The 12,575-nt window shown below is 38.7% G+C and overlaps 1 protein-coding gene across 5 annotated transcripts in view; it reads right to left on the bottom strand.

The window, feature by feature from the left end:
• The window catches only part of OXR1 (oxidation resistance 1), a 76,539-nt gene extending 64,309 nt beyond the window's left edge, over positions 1 to 12,230 (bottom strand). For 2 of the 5 annotated variants that reach the window (XM_047842141.1, XM_047842142.1), the window contains exon 1: positions 11,809 to 12,230. In XM_047842141.1, the coding sequence (XP_047698097.1) occupies positions 11,809 to 12,007 (199 nt within the window). In that variant the 5' untranslated portion in view covers positions 12,008 to 12,230. Of the gene's footprint in view, positions 1 to 3,306; positions 3,379 to 11,496; positions 11,603 to 11,808 lie in introns of those variants that run through there. The other 3 variants (XM_047842146.1, XM_047842145.1, XM_047842143.1) reach the window with 3 other exon arrangements.
• Between the last annotated feature and the right edge of the window lie 345 nt (positions 12,231 to 12,575).

Below are 12,575 nucleotides of genomic sequence, written 5' to 3'. Positions count from 1 at the left end.
GTCATGAGATGGAGCCCCACATGGGGCTCTGTGCTGATAGTGTGAAGCCTGCTTGGGATTCTCCCTCTCTCTGCCCCTGCTCTGCTCGTGCTCACTTTCCCTCTCAAAATAAATAAAACATCCAATTAAAAAAAAATGAGTGCAAAATGATATAATGCTTATGAAAAAGTGTATTATTTTTGCTTATTCTATTTTTTCTCTGCTGAATAACATATTTAAATTTCATTTTTCTTATAATGAAATATTAATCTATCTTAAATGTAAAACTATTTAAAAGTTTTAAATAGTAATTTCTGCTCTTTAATAAACAGTAGAGGGAGCCAAAAACATTATCTTCATTTTTCCATTTAAACTTCTTAGGCAATGCAAAGTACAATTACAGATTACTTTTAACTAATAATATATATCCATCCTTAATCAATTTTAGGAATAACCATTAATCTACATTTACTTCGCCTAATAGAAGTTTTTCAATTTGTGTTTCATAATATCCCAAGAGTTCATTAAACGTTTAATCACAATGAAGTTTACAATTGCTCTCATTTTCAAGAGTTCACCATGGAGAGCAGTTTAGAACAAGAAAACCAATGTACCAGCTTTCTATAAACTTTAAAACAAATTGAAAGTATCCACTTTAATAATTTAAATTACATATTTTTAATAATTTTTATTACAAACAGTTCTAAATTTTAATAACCAACATTAAAACATTTACTCATAAATATAAGTACCAGAGCACAACAAAACAAACTGATCATTCTCTTTTAACAATACAAAAACACAGTCACATAATAACAACAACTGAGACTTGTAAATGATCATAGTTGTTACCTAGCCCAATCTCTTGTCAGGTAACTTCATAACATACTTTTTAAAGACAGTTGCCAGCACAAAAGAATCCAGAGAGGGAGTATGGAAAGAAGAGGTCCTAGTCTTCTTCCTCACAGAAGTTATTACACTTTAGAAATATATACATAGGGGCACCTGGGTAGCTCAGTCAGTTAAGCATCTGACTTCAGTTCAGGTCATGATCTCACAGTTTGTGAGTTCGAACCCCACATCAGGCTCTATCCTGACAGCTCAGAGCCTGGAGCCTGATTCGGTATTGTTTCCCTCTCTCTCTGCCAGCACCCTCCCCCCCCAACCCCCACTCGCACATGGTCTCTCTCTCTCTCTCAAAAATAAACATTAAAAAAATTTACAAATAAGAAATATATACATATTTGTGATTTAACAATCAAAATAATAATTAACATTTATTAAGTGCTTAGTATATGCAAGCCATTGTTCTAAGTACTTCATATTTATTACCTTATCTGATTCCTCAACCTTATAAAGTAGGTATCATTTTACACCGAAGAAACTGAGGCACATTATTGGTTATTGCCATTGGGAAAATGTTACTGGCATCTAGTGGGTACAGGCCATGTACCCTGCTAAACATTGTGTGCTAAACAATGTATACCCCATTCCCCCTACAACAAAGAATTATCTTCCCAGATGTCAGCACTATTAAGGTTGAAAAATCTTCCTATATACCCAGCACCTTATATGGTGTCTGGCATACAGTAGGTGTTCAATAAAATCCTGTTACGTAAATGAATATATAAAACTTTCCCCAAGATAAAATTGTCTTGATAGAGTGAAAAAAGCAAGGGACTTAGATTTTACTCCATCATTACCAGAAGCAGACACATATATGTAATCTAGAATAAACACTCTTCTAAGCTAAATCCTACAAACTTCAATATTTTAATAGTTTGATCCAAAATATTTTATAACTTCTAATTTCTTTTGCTATTTAGAGAATGTGGTTTATTTTGCCAACCTATGACATTTTTCAGTTCTAGAATGTCCATTTTTCTTTTTTATAGTTTGTATCTTTCTACAAAATAGTCAACTAGCTCAAAATTCTCAACACAGCTGTTTTTTCAACACAGCTATTTTAAATCATAACTACAATATCCAGAGTTCCTGTGAGTCTGTTTATATTCACTGTTGTTTCTGAGATCTTGTCATGTGCCTAATTATATTTTGTGTGCTGCATACAGTTTGCAAAATTGCCTATTGACAGAATTTGACACGCAAAAAGCTGTATTTCTCCAGAAAATATTGTTTGCTTCTGTCAAACAACTGAGGATACTAGCAATGCCAGATCGTGTTACTAAAGATGTATGTGTGATGATCTGAAGCTATGCCAATATCCTATAAGAATCTACTAACTTTAGTTTTTCTATACCTAAGGTACAATGGTTTAGGGTCCTAAGCAAGAGATCACCACCATCCTTGTAGTCGGTTTTGTATTTTATCCCTGTTCCCTTATACCCTATGTTGTTAAACGCACCTTTTAATCTCCCTGTGCTATTTCTGGAATCAACACATTCCCCAGGGAAAAAGCAATCCCAAATTGGCCTCTGTCCTCACTCAGGTCCTAATCTAGTCAATATCAGTTTGCTTTCTGAAACCCTCAATAAAATTTATTTTGTTTTGGCCCTGCTTTTCAAACTGTTCTCAACAGGATAGTGTGAATTACCCAGCTTACTATTACCAGATTCAGAAGTCCCAAAAGATTTTTAAGCAGAGAACTCACAAAGCAGTACTAGAACTTTAAATTAAAGATCATTTTGGTAATAATAGGAAAGGCAAACTGGAGGAAGAAAACACCTGAAAACCAACAATGAAAATAGCATGAGATCCAGTTTTAAAGTACTAAAATATTCCCATTATAACAGAATACTATAATTTTGATAGTAGCTACTCATAAAATATGTGATAAATTCAAAAATACTGAGCTGGGAGTCAGTATTTTCAAACACAATAATACAGATATTCTAAACTACAAGAGATTTGTTGATTACAGCTTTACTAATGATTCCCTCTACAGTGAGGTAATACAGGAAAAATGAAAAAAAGCCTGTATTTTCAACATTTTACTTCTGATGACTCCTTACCCATAATCAAAACAAAAACAAATTTTAAAAATTCCTCAATTTTTCTTCAATTTTGTGAACATCCTCTTCCAGTTTTCACCCTATCTTTCTGCTTTTCATTGTTGAATTCTTGAAAATAAAAATCTACTTTCACTGTCTTTACTCCATCACCACCTACTGATTCCCTAATGCATGACAATGGCTTCTCTCTTCCCAGTTCACTAAACCTGCCTTGGCAAAGGCGAACTTCATGGCAAATTTGATAGGCTTGTTCAATTTTATTTGATATTTTGTTAAGCATTCACAAAATAACTCCTTCTCAATGTTCATCTTTCCCTTTATTTAGTCATATCTCAAATTCTTATTGGTCTCCTACCTATTAGTTGTTCCCCTTTACTGCTCCCTTTCTCCATCTAGCCAAGGATTTTTTCAGTGGTCAGCTTCTAAGTGAAAAGCTCCAATATATAAGAGCTATATACACACAGCCTCGCTATTTAAAGTTGTTTCAAGGACCAAAAGCATTGGCATCACCTGGGAGCTTATGGTGACTATGGAAATCTCAGGTGTCATTCCAGAACTACTGATTCACAATTGATCTGAATGCACAATAAATCTGAGAAGCACTGCTAATAGAGCTTTTGAGGATCCAACTGGCAGACTGAATAACCGACAGAAAAAACAGGCTTCCCTACTGGTGACAGTAAGACTAGCAATTTTCAAATCTCTGTCAAACTAACAGAATTGCTTTCTAAAGTAGTAATTGTGAAGGGTGCCTGGGTGGCTCAGTCCTTTGAGCTACTGACCCTTCATTTCTGCTCAGGTCATGATCTTGTGGTTCGTGGGTTGGAGCCCCCCCCCCCAGTCAGGTGTGGAGCCTGATTCTCTCTCTCCCCCTCTTTCTGCCCTTCCCATGCACACTCGGTCTCTCTCAAAATAAATGGATTTTTTTTTTAAAGTAGTCCTTGTGATAGACTGCGTTGTTGCTAAGCATCCCGTATTCCTCCCTGGGAAGGAATATAAAATCAGTATCCCACTGATGTCTGACATGGCCATGTGACTTGCTTTGCTCACTGAAACATGAACAGAAGTGATGGCTATTCCAGGTAAAGTGTTAAAGTGTTAAGACCCACATTATACATCTTAATTCTCTATTTCCTTTATGTCAAGACCAGGGCTGTTCCATATAGTGGCTGCTCTACCAACATGGATCCTAGAGGAAAGATGTAATTCCCAAGAGTATCACACAACACATAAGCATACACAAATCTGATTATTCCCTTTCTGCTCCTGATTAAATTATAGTGCTTGGAAAATAAGAATTCATTCATAAAAAGCAAATCACCTAGCAGGGGGAAAAACATTCTAGCTTAAGACTTCTTTATGGAAACACTATTCATTGCCAGAAAACTTAAGTTATGCCAAAATAAAAACTTTAAGAATGAGGAGGGCACGATAAAAGGACTAGTGGGGAGTACTGAACAATGTTTTAAAAATGTAACTGAAAAACTCATTGTGAATGTTACAAGTATGGAAAATGTAAAAATAATATAATGAGTAAATATTAGGAGATGAGGAAAAATATGGGAGATGAAACTGCTAATGTCATCTCAAAGGATTAAGTATATTCCAACTAGGGGTGTCTGGGTGGCTCAGTGGGTTAAGAGTCTAACTCTCGACTTCGGCTCAGGTTCATGGGTTCCATCAGGTTCTGTGCTGATTGCATGGAGCCTACCTGGGATATTTTCTCTCTCTCTCTCCCTGCCTTCTCCTGCTCGCACTCTCTGTCTCTCAAGACAAACTTTTTTTTTTTTTTAATAAGTAGATCCTGCCTAAAACTGAATTTAGAATAATACCAAGGTCTTATTAACAATTTGTAAAAATATGCTTAACTTTAGACACACCTTTTAGGAAATACTTTCTTAGGGCAAACAAATGATGCCTTTCAGTTACTCCTTCCTTCTAACCATCATTCTGTATGTACATATACACAGAATAGATCTTGACAGTAATGCCTACCCTGATATCAGTTATGTCTCTGGATGGCTAGATAGGAAGTGGCTTCTAAACTTTAACCTTTACAGTATATGACTACTTCATAGTTAGCATACATGATTTTACTAAAAAAGGAACGTGTTATGAAAGACTGGAAGCAAGTATACTAAGATCTATCTTCAGCATTTCTCTTTCAAGCATATGAGTGTGCCTTCTTTTCAGGAACTTTTCATTGTCACCTCAAATTTCCGAAGGTCTCAATCTCATCCAGATGTTGGCATACAATTTAAACATGAATCTCTTTTCTGAACCTGAATTATAAAACAGGTACATGTCCAAAGTGCTTGTGAAGAAAACAGACAAAAACAAAAACAAAAAAACTCATCAAGACTCAGTAATTTGATTGAGAAACAGGACTGAGGAAAATAGTGGTTTTTAATCCTATCTACACATTAGAATCACCTGGGAAACTTAAAACTAGTTGAAGTCCTAACCTTACAAATTTTGATTTATGATCTAGTCTTTGATTATTGTCCAATCATAGAGATCTCATGCTAAAAGTGGAGCCTTACCATCAGAATTTTTAAAAATCTACTAAGGGCATTCTAATGTGCAGTCAGGATTGAGTCCCATTGCTCTAAGAAGAGTGCTTCCCAGTGAATCTTTCTGCAATGATAGAAATAGTTTATATCTGCATTACCCAGTCTGGTAGCCACCAGCCTTGAGGCTTTGAAGTGCTGAAAATGTGGGAAGTGGGGCTGACCACTAAATTTTTAATTTCACTTAATTTAAACTACAATAGCCCCATGTGCCTGACTGCTACCATAATGGGCAATGCAGATATAGAATCTAGAATCCAAATTCCTCAATTCAGTTCCCCACTAGTCACATTTCAAGTTCTCAATAGCTACATTTGCCTAGTGGCTACCATAACAGATAACACAAATACCAAATATTTCCATCGCTGCAGAAAGTTCTATTGAGCAGCACTGCTCTAGAAAATCTAAAATCTAGAGTCTTCACTACGTAAAAATCTGTAGTTTATAATCTAGCACTTACCCCTGAGTTAAGATATACTATCTGGTAACTGCATATTTGGTTTAACTGCATTGGCCCTGTAAGAACTGCTTTTATTACTTGCATTTTGTTGTTATACCACTGAATCACACTAAAGGATGGTGTTAAAAAGCAGCTTTTTGAAATCAGAAGCTCTATTTACTGTAAAGATGGTAAGGATACTTTTTGATATATTAGAGTTCCATGAGAATTTTTTGTCATTCTATCAGGAATAGTGATATTCCTGCAATGAATGGAATTTTCAGCAATGATGGAAATGTTCTATACTTATGTTATCCATTTTATTTTTTTTTTAAATTTTTTTTTCAACGTTTATTTTTTATTTTTGGGACAGAGAGAGACAGAGCATGAACGGGCGAGGGGCAGAGAGAGAGGGAGACACAGAATCGGAAACAGGCTCCAGGCTCTGAGCCATCAGCCCAGAGCCCGACACGGGGCTCGAACTCACGGACCGCGAGATCGTGACCTGGCTGATGTCGGACGCTTAACCGACTATGTTATCCATTTTAATAGCCACTAACAAATGTGACTATTGAGCACTCAAATGTGACTAGTAAGGAACTGCACTCAGGAAGATTCTAGATTCTATTTCTGCATTATCCAATATGATAGCAGTTAGGCACATGTGGCTATTTTAAATTAAGTGAAATTAGAAATTTAGTTTGTGTTTCTCCTTCCTATCTTAGCAACAGTTTTATCTTTATTTTAGGGACACTAATTTATGTCTGATCACATTTCCCTTTTTTCACTGAATGTTAGAAAACAAAGGCAAATTTTTGGCCTTTCTCTAACACATGAATTCAAACTTAAAACATGCCCCTTTCTGGTACAATAAAATTTATCAAGAGTCTCTTAATGTAAGTTTGTTGGTGACCAAGAAGAGAGTCTTTATAAATAGAAAAAACTACTTCATTAATAACACAGTACTTTACTTTTTAATTAATGTTTGATTTACTGAAGTACAAATATAAAAACCTAGTTTTCCTTTAAGTCTTCGTCTATAAAATGCATTTTATTTGAGAATCTAGTAACTTTTAACACACTTTCCAGGTGCTTTTGATAGCTGATCAACTCCAAGAGAAAACAAACTCAATAATCCTATTATAAACTTGGGTAATTAAATATTCTCACATCCATAAACTGCATGTATAAATTTACTATATTCTATTTTAAACACTTTAATTGCCTCCAACAAGTAAACCTTCTAAGAGCTGTACGTAAATACATTAGAATAAAGTTCTAAATATAATTAACATTAAGCTCTAAATATTCTCATGGTTTCTAAATTTAGCCAAATACTTGCGCCTCTCAATTTATAAAACAATTACACAAATACTCACTTTAAATAGTATTTACAAAACTAATTTGTATTCACTTTAATAAGGCCTAATTCTCTGAAACACAATATTTTGAAGGCCAAGTACACTGATTATTCCTAAACTTAATACAAAAATACTAAAACTAAACATTTAATAAATTTTATCATTCCTATATTTACTTCTAACCTTATCATGGATAAAAGATCCCTTAAGGAAAATAGCAATTCTCTAAGTGTGGTCCTCAGAACAGCAGCACCAGCATTACTTGGTAAAGTGTTAGAAATGTGAATTATGGGGGCGCCTGGGTGGCGCAGTCGGTTAAGTGTCCGACTTCAGCCAGGTCACGATCTCGAGGTCCGGGAGTTCGAGCCCCGCGTCGGGCTCTGGGCTGATGGCTCAGAGCCTGGAGCCTGTTTCCGATTCTGTGTCTCCCTCTCTCTCTCTGCCCCTCCCCCGTTCATGCTCTGTCTCTCTCTGTCCCAAAAATAAATAAACGTTGAAAAAAAAAAATTAAAAAAAAAAGAAATGTGAATTATGGGGCCCAACCCACAAGCACTACTACTACATCAGATATTCTGGGGAAGGGGCCCCTCATTTTTGTCTTAACAAGAATTTCAGGTGATTCTGACACACACTAAAGTCTGAGAATCATTGCTTTACTATAGCCTCAAATATTCAGAGGCAGTTTTGTCCTGAAACAGGTAATACAAGACTTCCAGTGATCCCGTGAGATGAGCAGCAATTCTAAAATAGGGAAATCTACCTCATACTTGAGAAGGAAACGATATTATGAGCTCAAACTTACCATCAGTTACCATCAGAGCAGGTTGAGATTGTGTATCAAGGTGAGGTTTTTCTCTCTCCCACAGTTCCCACCTTAAGAAATGAGACTAAGTACAGACATCTAGGGTCACCCTCTTCCACTGACCAACACTGTGAGTTTTGTTTTGTTTTTTAAATAGTCACTGCAACAAGTGGCCCTCCAAATCTTTTAGAGGCACTTGGTCTTTTACGGGTTCAAGATAAACTATTATCTAACTCTTATAGATAATCTGCATCTGCAATTTCCAACCTAAAATATATCTAAGTTTTCTAACATCTTCATTGGATTTTGCTTTTTCAACTCATTTAAATTATCTATCGTAAAGAAGCTTCAATGACAATCCATCCTAGCCTTTAACTAATTTAACTTGTCTTAATTTAACATCATAGATGATAGAGCTCTATGTTCTTCTCACATTTTTTTTTCCCAAGAAAGCTATAACTCTTAGAAATATACTCAAAGATAACATTCAAATGGATTCTAGAGTCTCCATCCCTTACTTCTCTGTCTGGCTACGTTTTTCATCAGGAAAATAGGATAGCAGTACCCACCTAGCTTGCAGACTTGTTATTGTTAGGATTAAATAAAATATTCGCTAGTGGCCGCCCCAATGTTCTTGGCAGTTTTATGCTTGTTGCTGTTTCCTCCTAAAATATAAGCGTTTTAACTGCTAAAAAATGAAAATAAAATTTAAATAGGACTGAGATGTATTTAAAGTATACTGTCACCAAGTGGGAAAAGTTGACATAGCAGGGTAGTTTGTGGTAATAACTGTATCACAATAAACTGAGACTTAAACTTGATAAATCTTATTTACACTTATTTATAACCATATGATCTAGTAAAGTGAATACTTTCAAAGGCTTCATAGTATAGGCTTATGGTCATGCTCCCAAACAAGAACAATACTCAAGGTCCAAAAATTTTTCTTGAATCAAGTCATAATTGACTCTTTAGGTAAAAACAAGAATTGCAACATGTTTCTTTCAAACTGTTATTAACTATAGCAGTGGTGTGATAAGCTCCTTAATGTGTCCAACCCCAATTATGGTTTTCTTGGGGGCAACTATATAATGTTGGGAGTCAGAAAACACTAAAAGCTAGTAAGAGCAAAGGCAGCCACCTAGGAAAGGAGTAAAGGCATCAGTAACACTAACAGTCCAGTAAGTGGTTTGTTTACAGAAAAGAGTAAAATCAAGAATTTTCAACCAAAATTTTATCTAGTTCATCCTTAATATGTCAACAGGAATGCTATTTTACCAACATAGCTGATTTTATCAACTGAACACGAAATGGGGCAAGATCACTAACAACAAACGGGGTCCCGAAGTACATCCAATCTACAAGGGGTCTGTACAAGAAATACTGCTATAGTACATAGGAGACTTTAAAGAACTGAACGAAGGGTGAGAGACAAAAGGAACCTTAGGCAGCTGTTATAAACATCTGAAATAAAGGCAATCACAAACAGTAAGGGCAAAAGAAAACCTTCAGACTGACACTCATTCTGACACACACACACACACACACACACACACACACACACACACACACAGAAAATAAAACACCCTATATCCAAACTTCATTGGGAGTAGGCAGCTGCAAAAAAAGAGAGTTCTCATTTTAAGCAAGGCTAAGCTTAAAGTAAATAAAGCTAATAAAGCTAATAAATAAAGTAAGTAAAGCTAATAAGTTTATTAGAAACTAATAAAGCACAACCTATTTTTTTTTTTTTTTTTACCTGTATATACATGTGTTGCCTCTCAAAAGGAGTCAATCTAGGGAACTAAACTTACTCTAAAAATGATGGTCAAATTATTCCTGGGGCACTTATTTCTTGAACCGCCTTCAGAGCCCCGTAGGCATAACTTCATAGATCCACAATGTTTTTATACCCAAATGCTATTTTCTAGCTTTACCACCAGTCATTTTCACTAGTTGTGTTCTAAATGAAAAAGAGCTCTGAAATTGAGAACCTTGAGAATCATCTCATCAGCTTCATTTACAAACAAGAAAATATAGGCCCAAAGAGATTAAGTAAAATTTACAAATTCTTTCAGCAAGTTAATGACAGGCATACCTGCCCACCTAACTGTAGTCATAACTGGGACATCACAAGGCCTCTCCAACTTGTGTCAGAGATCTGGGGGCACCATAAATATTAAACAATGTGCCATGAGTTGATAAGGCAGCTTCAATACAAGAGGAATTTTGAAACTGCAGCTCTGAAGGAGAGTGTCAGCTATAGCAGTCTGCTCAATAAATGTTTTCCAATGAATGAATCGGATATATATGTTTAGGCTCATTAAAAATACCTATCATATTCCTTCCTGCTTAAGTTCCACCACATAGTTCTGAATTCTCCATCCATCTAGAGGTTGGTCACATATCAACTGTTTTCAACCAGGCAACTAAAGGCTCATTTTCAAACATTTTAAAATTTCAGTCATCATCCTTGGTCCCACCTTTAGAATTATGCATCTGGTTAACACTCTTCAAAGCACAAATAAAGTAGCCCCTTCTGCGTTTTCTAATTCCATAAACAGGAATTCTAAAGATAGGTTATATAAAGTGAGAAAAAAATATTTAAAGGGGCCATGCTAAAATTAAGATTTTAATATTCAAGTTTCTTCCAAGCTTCACTTACACACCTATACCCACAGATCTTTAGATGTGTCCACCTTTTCACTGCTTTAAAACGAACAGCAGAATGTGGAGTGTGGATAGATTTTATACTGAGTTCCTCTGTCCACTCTAAACTCTCGAGTGTTCCTAAGTTTACTCTCCTAACAGCAAAGCGCGTATTAAAACAACAAACAAAAACAAAATACAAATAACTAGGAGAGGCTTGCCACTTTATTTATTAACTTAGAGGAGGCCAATGACACTGGGGCAAGTTAACCATACGCAATACCTCTGCAAGGAGCGCTTTTTAAAATTCCATAAGGCATCAATATTGTGCCTCCGTGACCTTTTTTTTTTTTTTTTTTCTTGAAAGAACAGCACGAAGACATTATGACGAAAGAAAACTAACCTAAGAGCGGGTACAAGTGGTCACTGGGAAGAAAAAGTTTCTAAGTTCTGCCATCTCAAGACAACACGCACGCAGCCTTTCAAAGTACAGGACACAAAAATCAACTTAGGTTCCGGTGTCGATTACGCGTTTTCTCTTCCAAAGCTATTAGAAGTGCTGAAGTGAATCCTAACAGTTGACAAATATCAAATAAAAACACTGACTCAAACCAAAACCAAGCCAGGCACGGCGTTCTTAGCCATCTCAAAGACGAAAAACACCGGCAGGGTAATTGGTGCCGTAGTCCCCTCCCAGCGGGAGGGCAAGAAGGATGGCTCGTACCCTCGAAACGCTTGGCGGGGTAAGCACAGCCGAGTCAGGTGAAGAAAGCAGGAAGAGCAGAGCAGGAAAAGCTACGACGCACACAGAAAGTCTTCCGTCCCCGGAGCGGGGCGAGTCCTTCCCTCCTCGCCCCCTCCCTGCCTCCCGCCCGGGCACACCTGCCAACGCCCGGCCGCGCGACCCCCGCCCGCTCAGTTCGCGTCCGGAGCCAGCCGGGGCCGCGCACGCCCACCCCGAGCCCTGACCGCCGCCCCCACCCTCAGCCCCCAGCCCGGGTCGGCCGCGCGGGAGGCGAAGGAAGGCTGGGCTCACCAGGTCCCTCCGGGCTGGACGGCGCCGGGGGCCGGTGGGGCGGGGACCCGCACCCGGGGTCCCCCTGGGCGGGCTCCCTCAGGTAATCCTCGAAGCGCACCTGCCGGGCTTCGCCGCCACCGCCGAAGCCCCACAGGCGGTTGGCCGTGCCCCGCAGAAGGCGCCCGCTCTTCCCCGTGAAAGTGGTCAGGTAGTCCATGCCGCCGCGGGGCAGGGGCCGAGGAGGCCGGCGGTTTCTGCGGCGGCGGCGGCAGCCACTGGGTGCGCGCCTGCCCGCCCCTGCGACCCGACCCGGGGGCGGTGGCTCCGCGCGCCTCACAGGAGGCGGGGAGGGGGAGGGGGCTGCCCCAGCTTGGCCTGGGGGCGGACCATCAGGAAATTACGCATCGGGGGGAGCAGAAGCTCACAAAAGTTTTGAAAAGTTTTTCTTGTGGCTTCCAAACGCCAAGTCAGGTAGATCTTAACTTGTGAAGTAAGTGCATTCTCACTGGACCAGACGCAGGGACGAAAAGCCCGCAGCTTTTAAGCAAGCCAGACCGGTTCTATCTGCTCCTCCACCCCCCCGCCGTTCGGCCCCAATGGAGTAGGCCTGCCCCGCCCTGCCCCGCCCCGCCCCGTCCGGACTCGACCGGACTTTCAGGACGGCTTGGGAAAGGGGAGGAGGGTGAGCCTTAGGGCCCTAGGGCTGAGCTGGGGATAGAAACGGTCAAAATGGCCCAGGGGAGACTTTGCTGAAGTTGCACAGAGTTTGGGAACGTAGGAGGGCC

This window comes from Prionailurus viverrinus, chromosome F2, assembly GCF_022837055.1.
Source record: "Prionailurus viverrinus isolate Anna chromosome F2, UM_Priviv_1.0, whole genome shotgun sequence".
NCBI classification, from domain to species: domain Eukaryota; kingdom Metazoa; phylum Chordata; class Mammalia; order Carnivora; family Felidae; genus Prionailurus; species Prionailurus viverrinus.
This window is presented reverse-complemented; position numbering and strand designations above follow the sequence as displayed.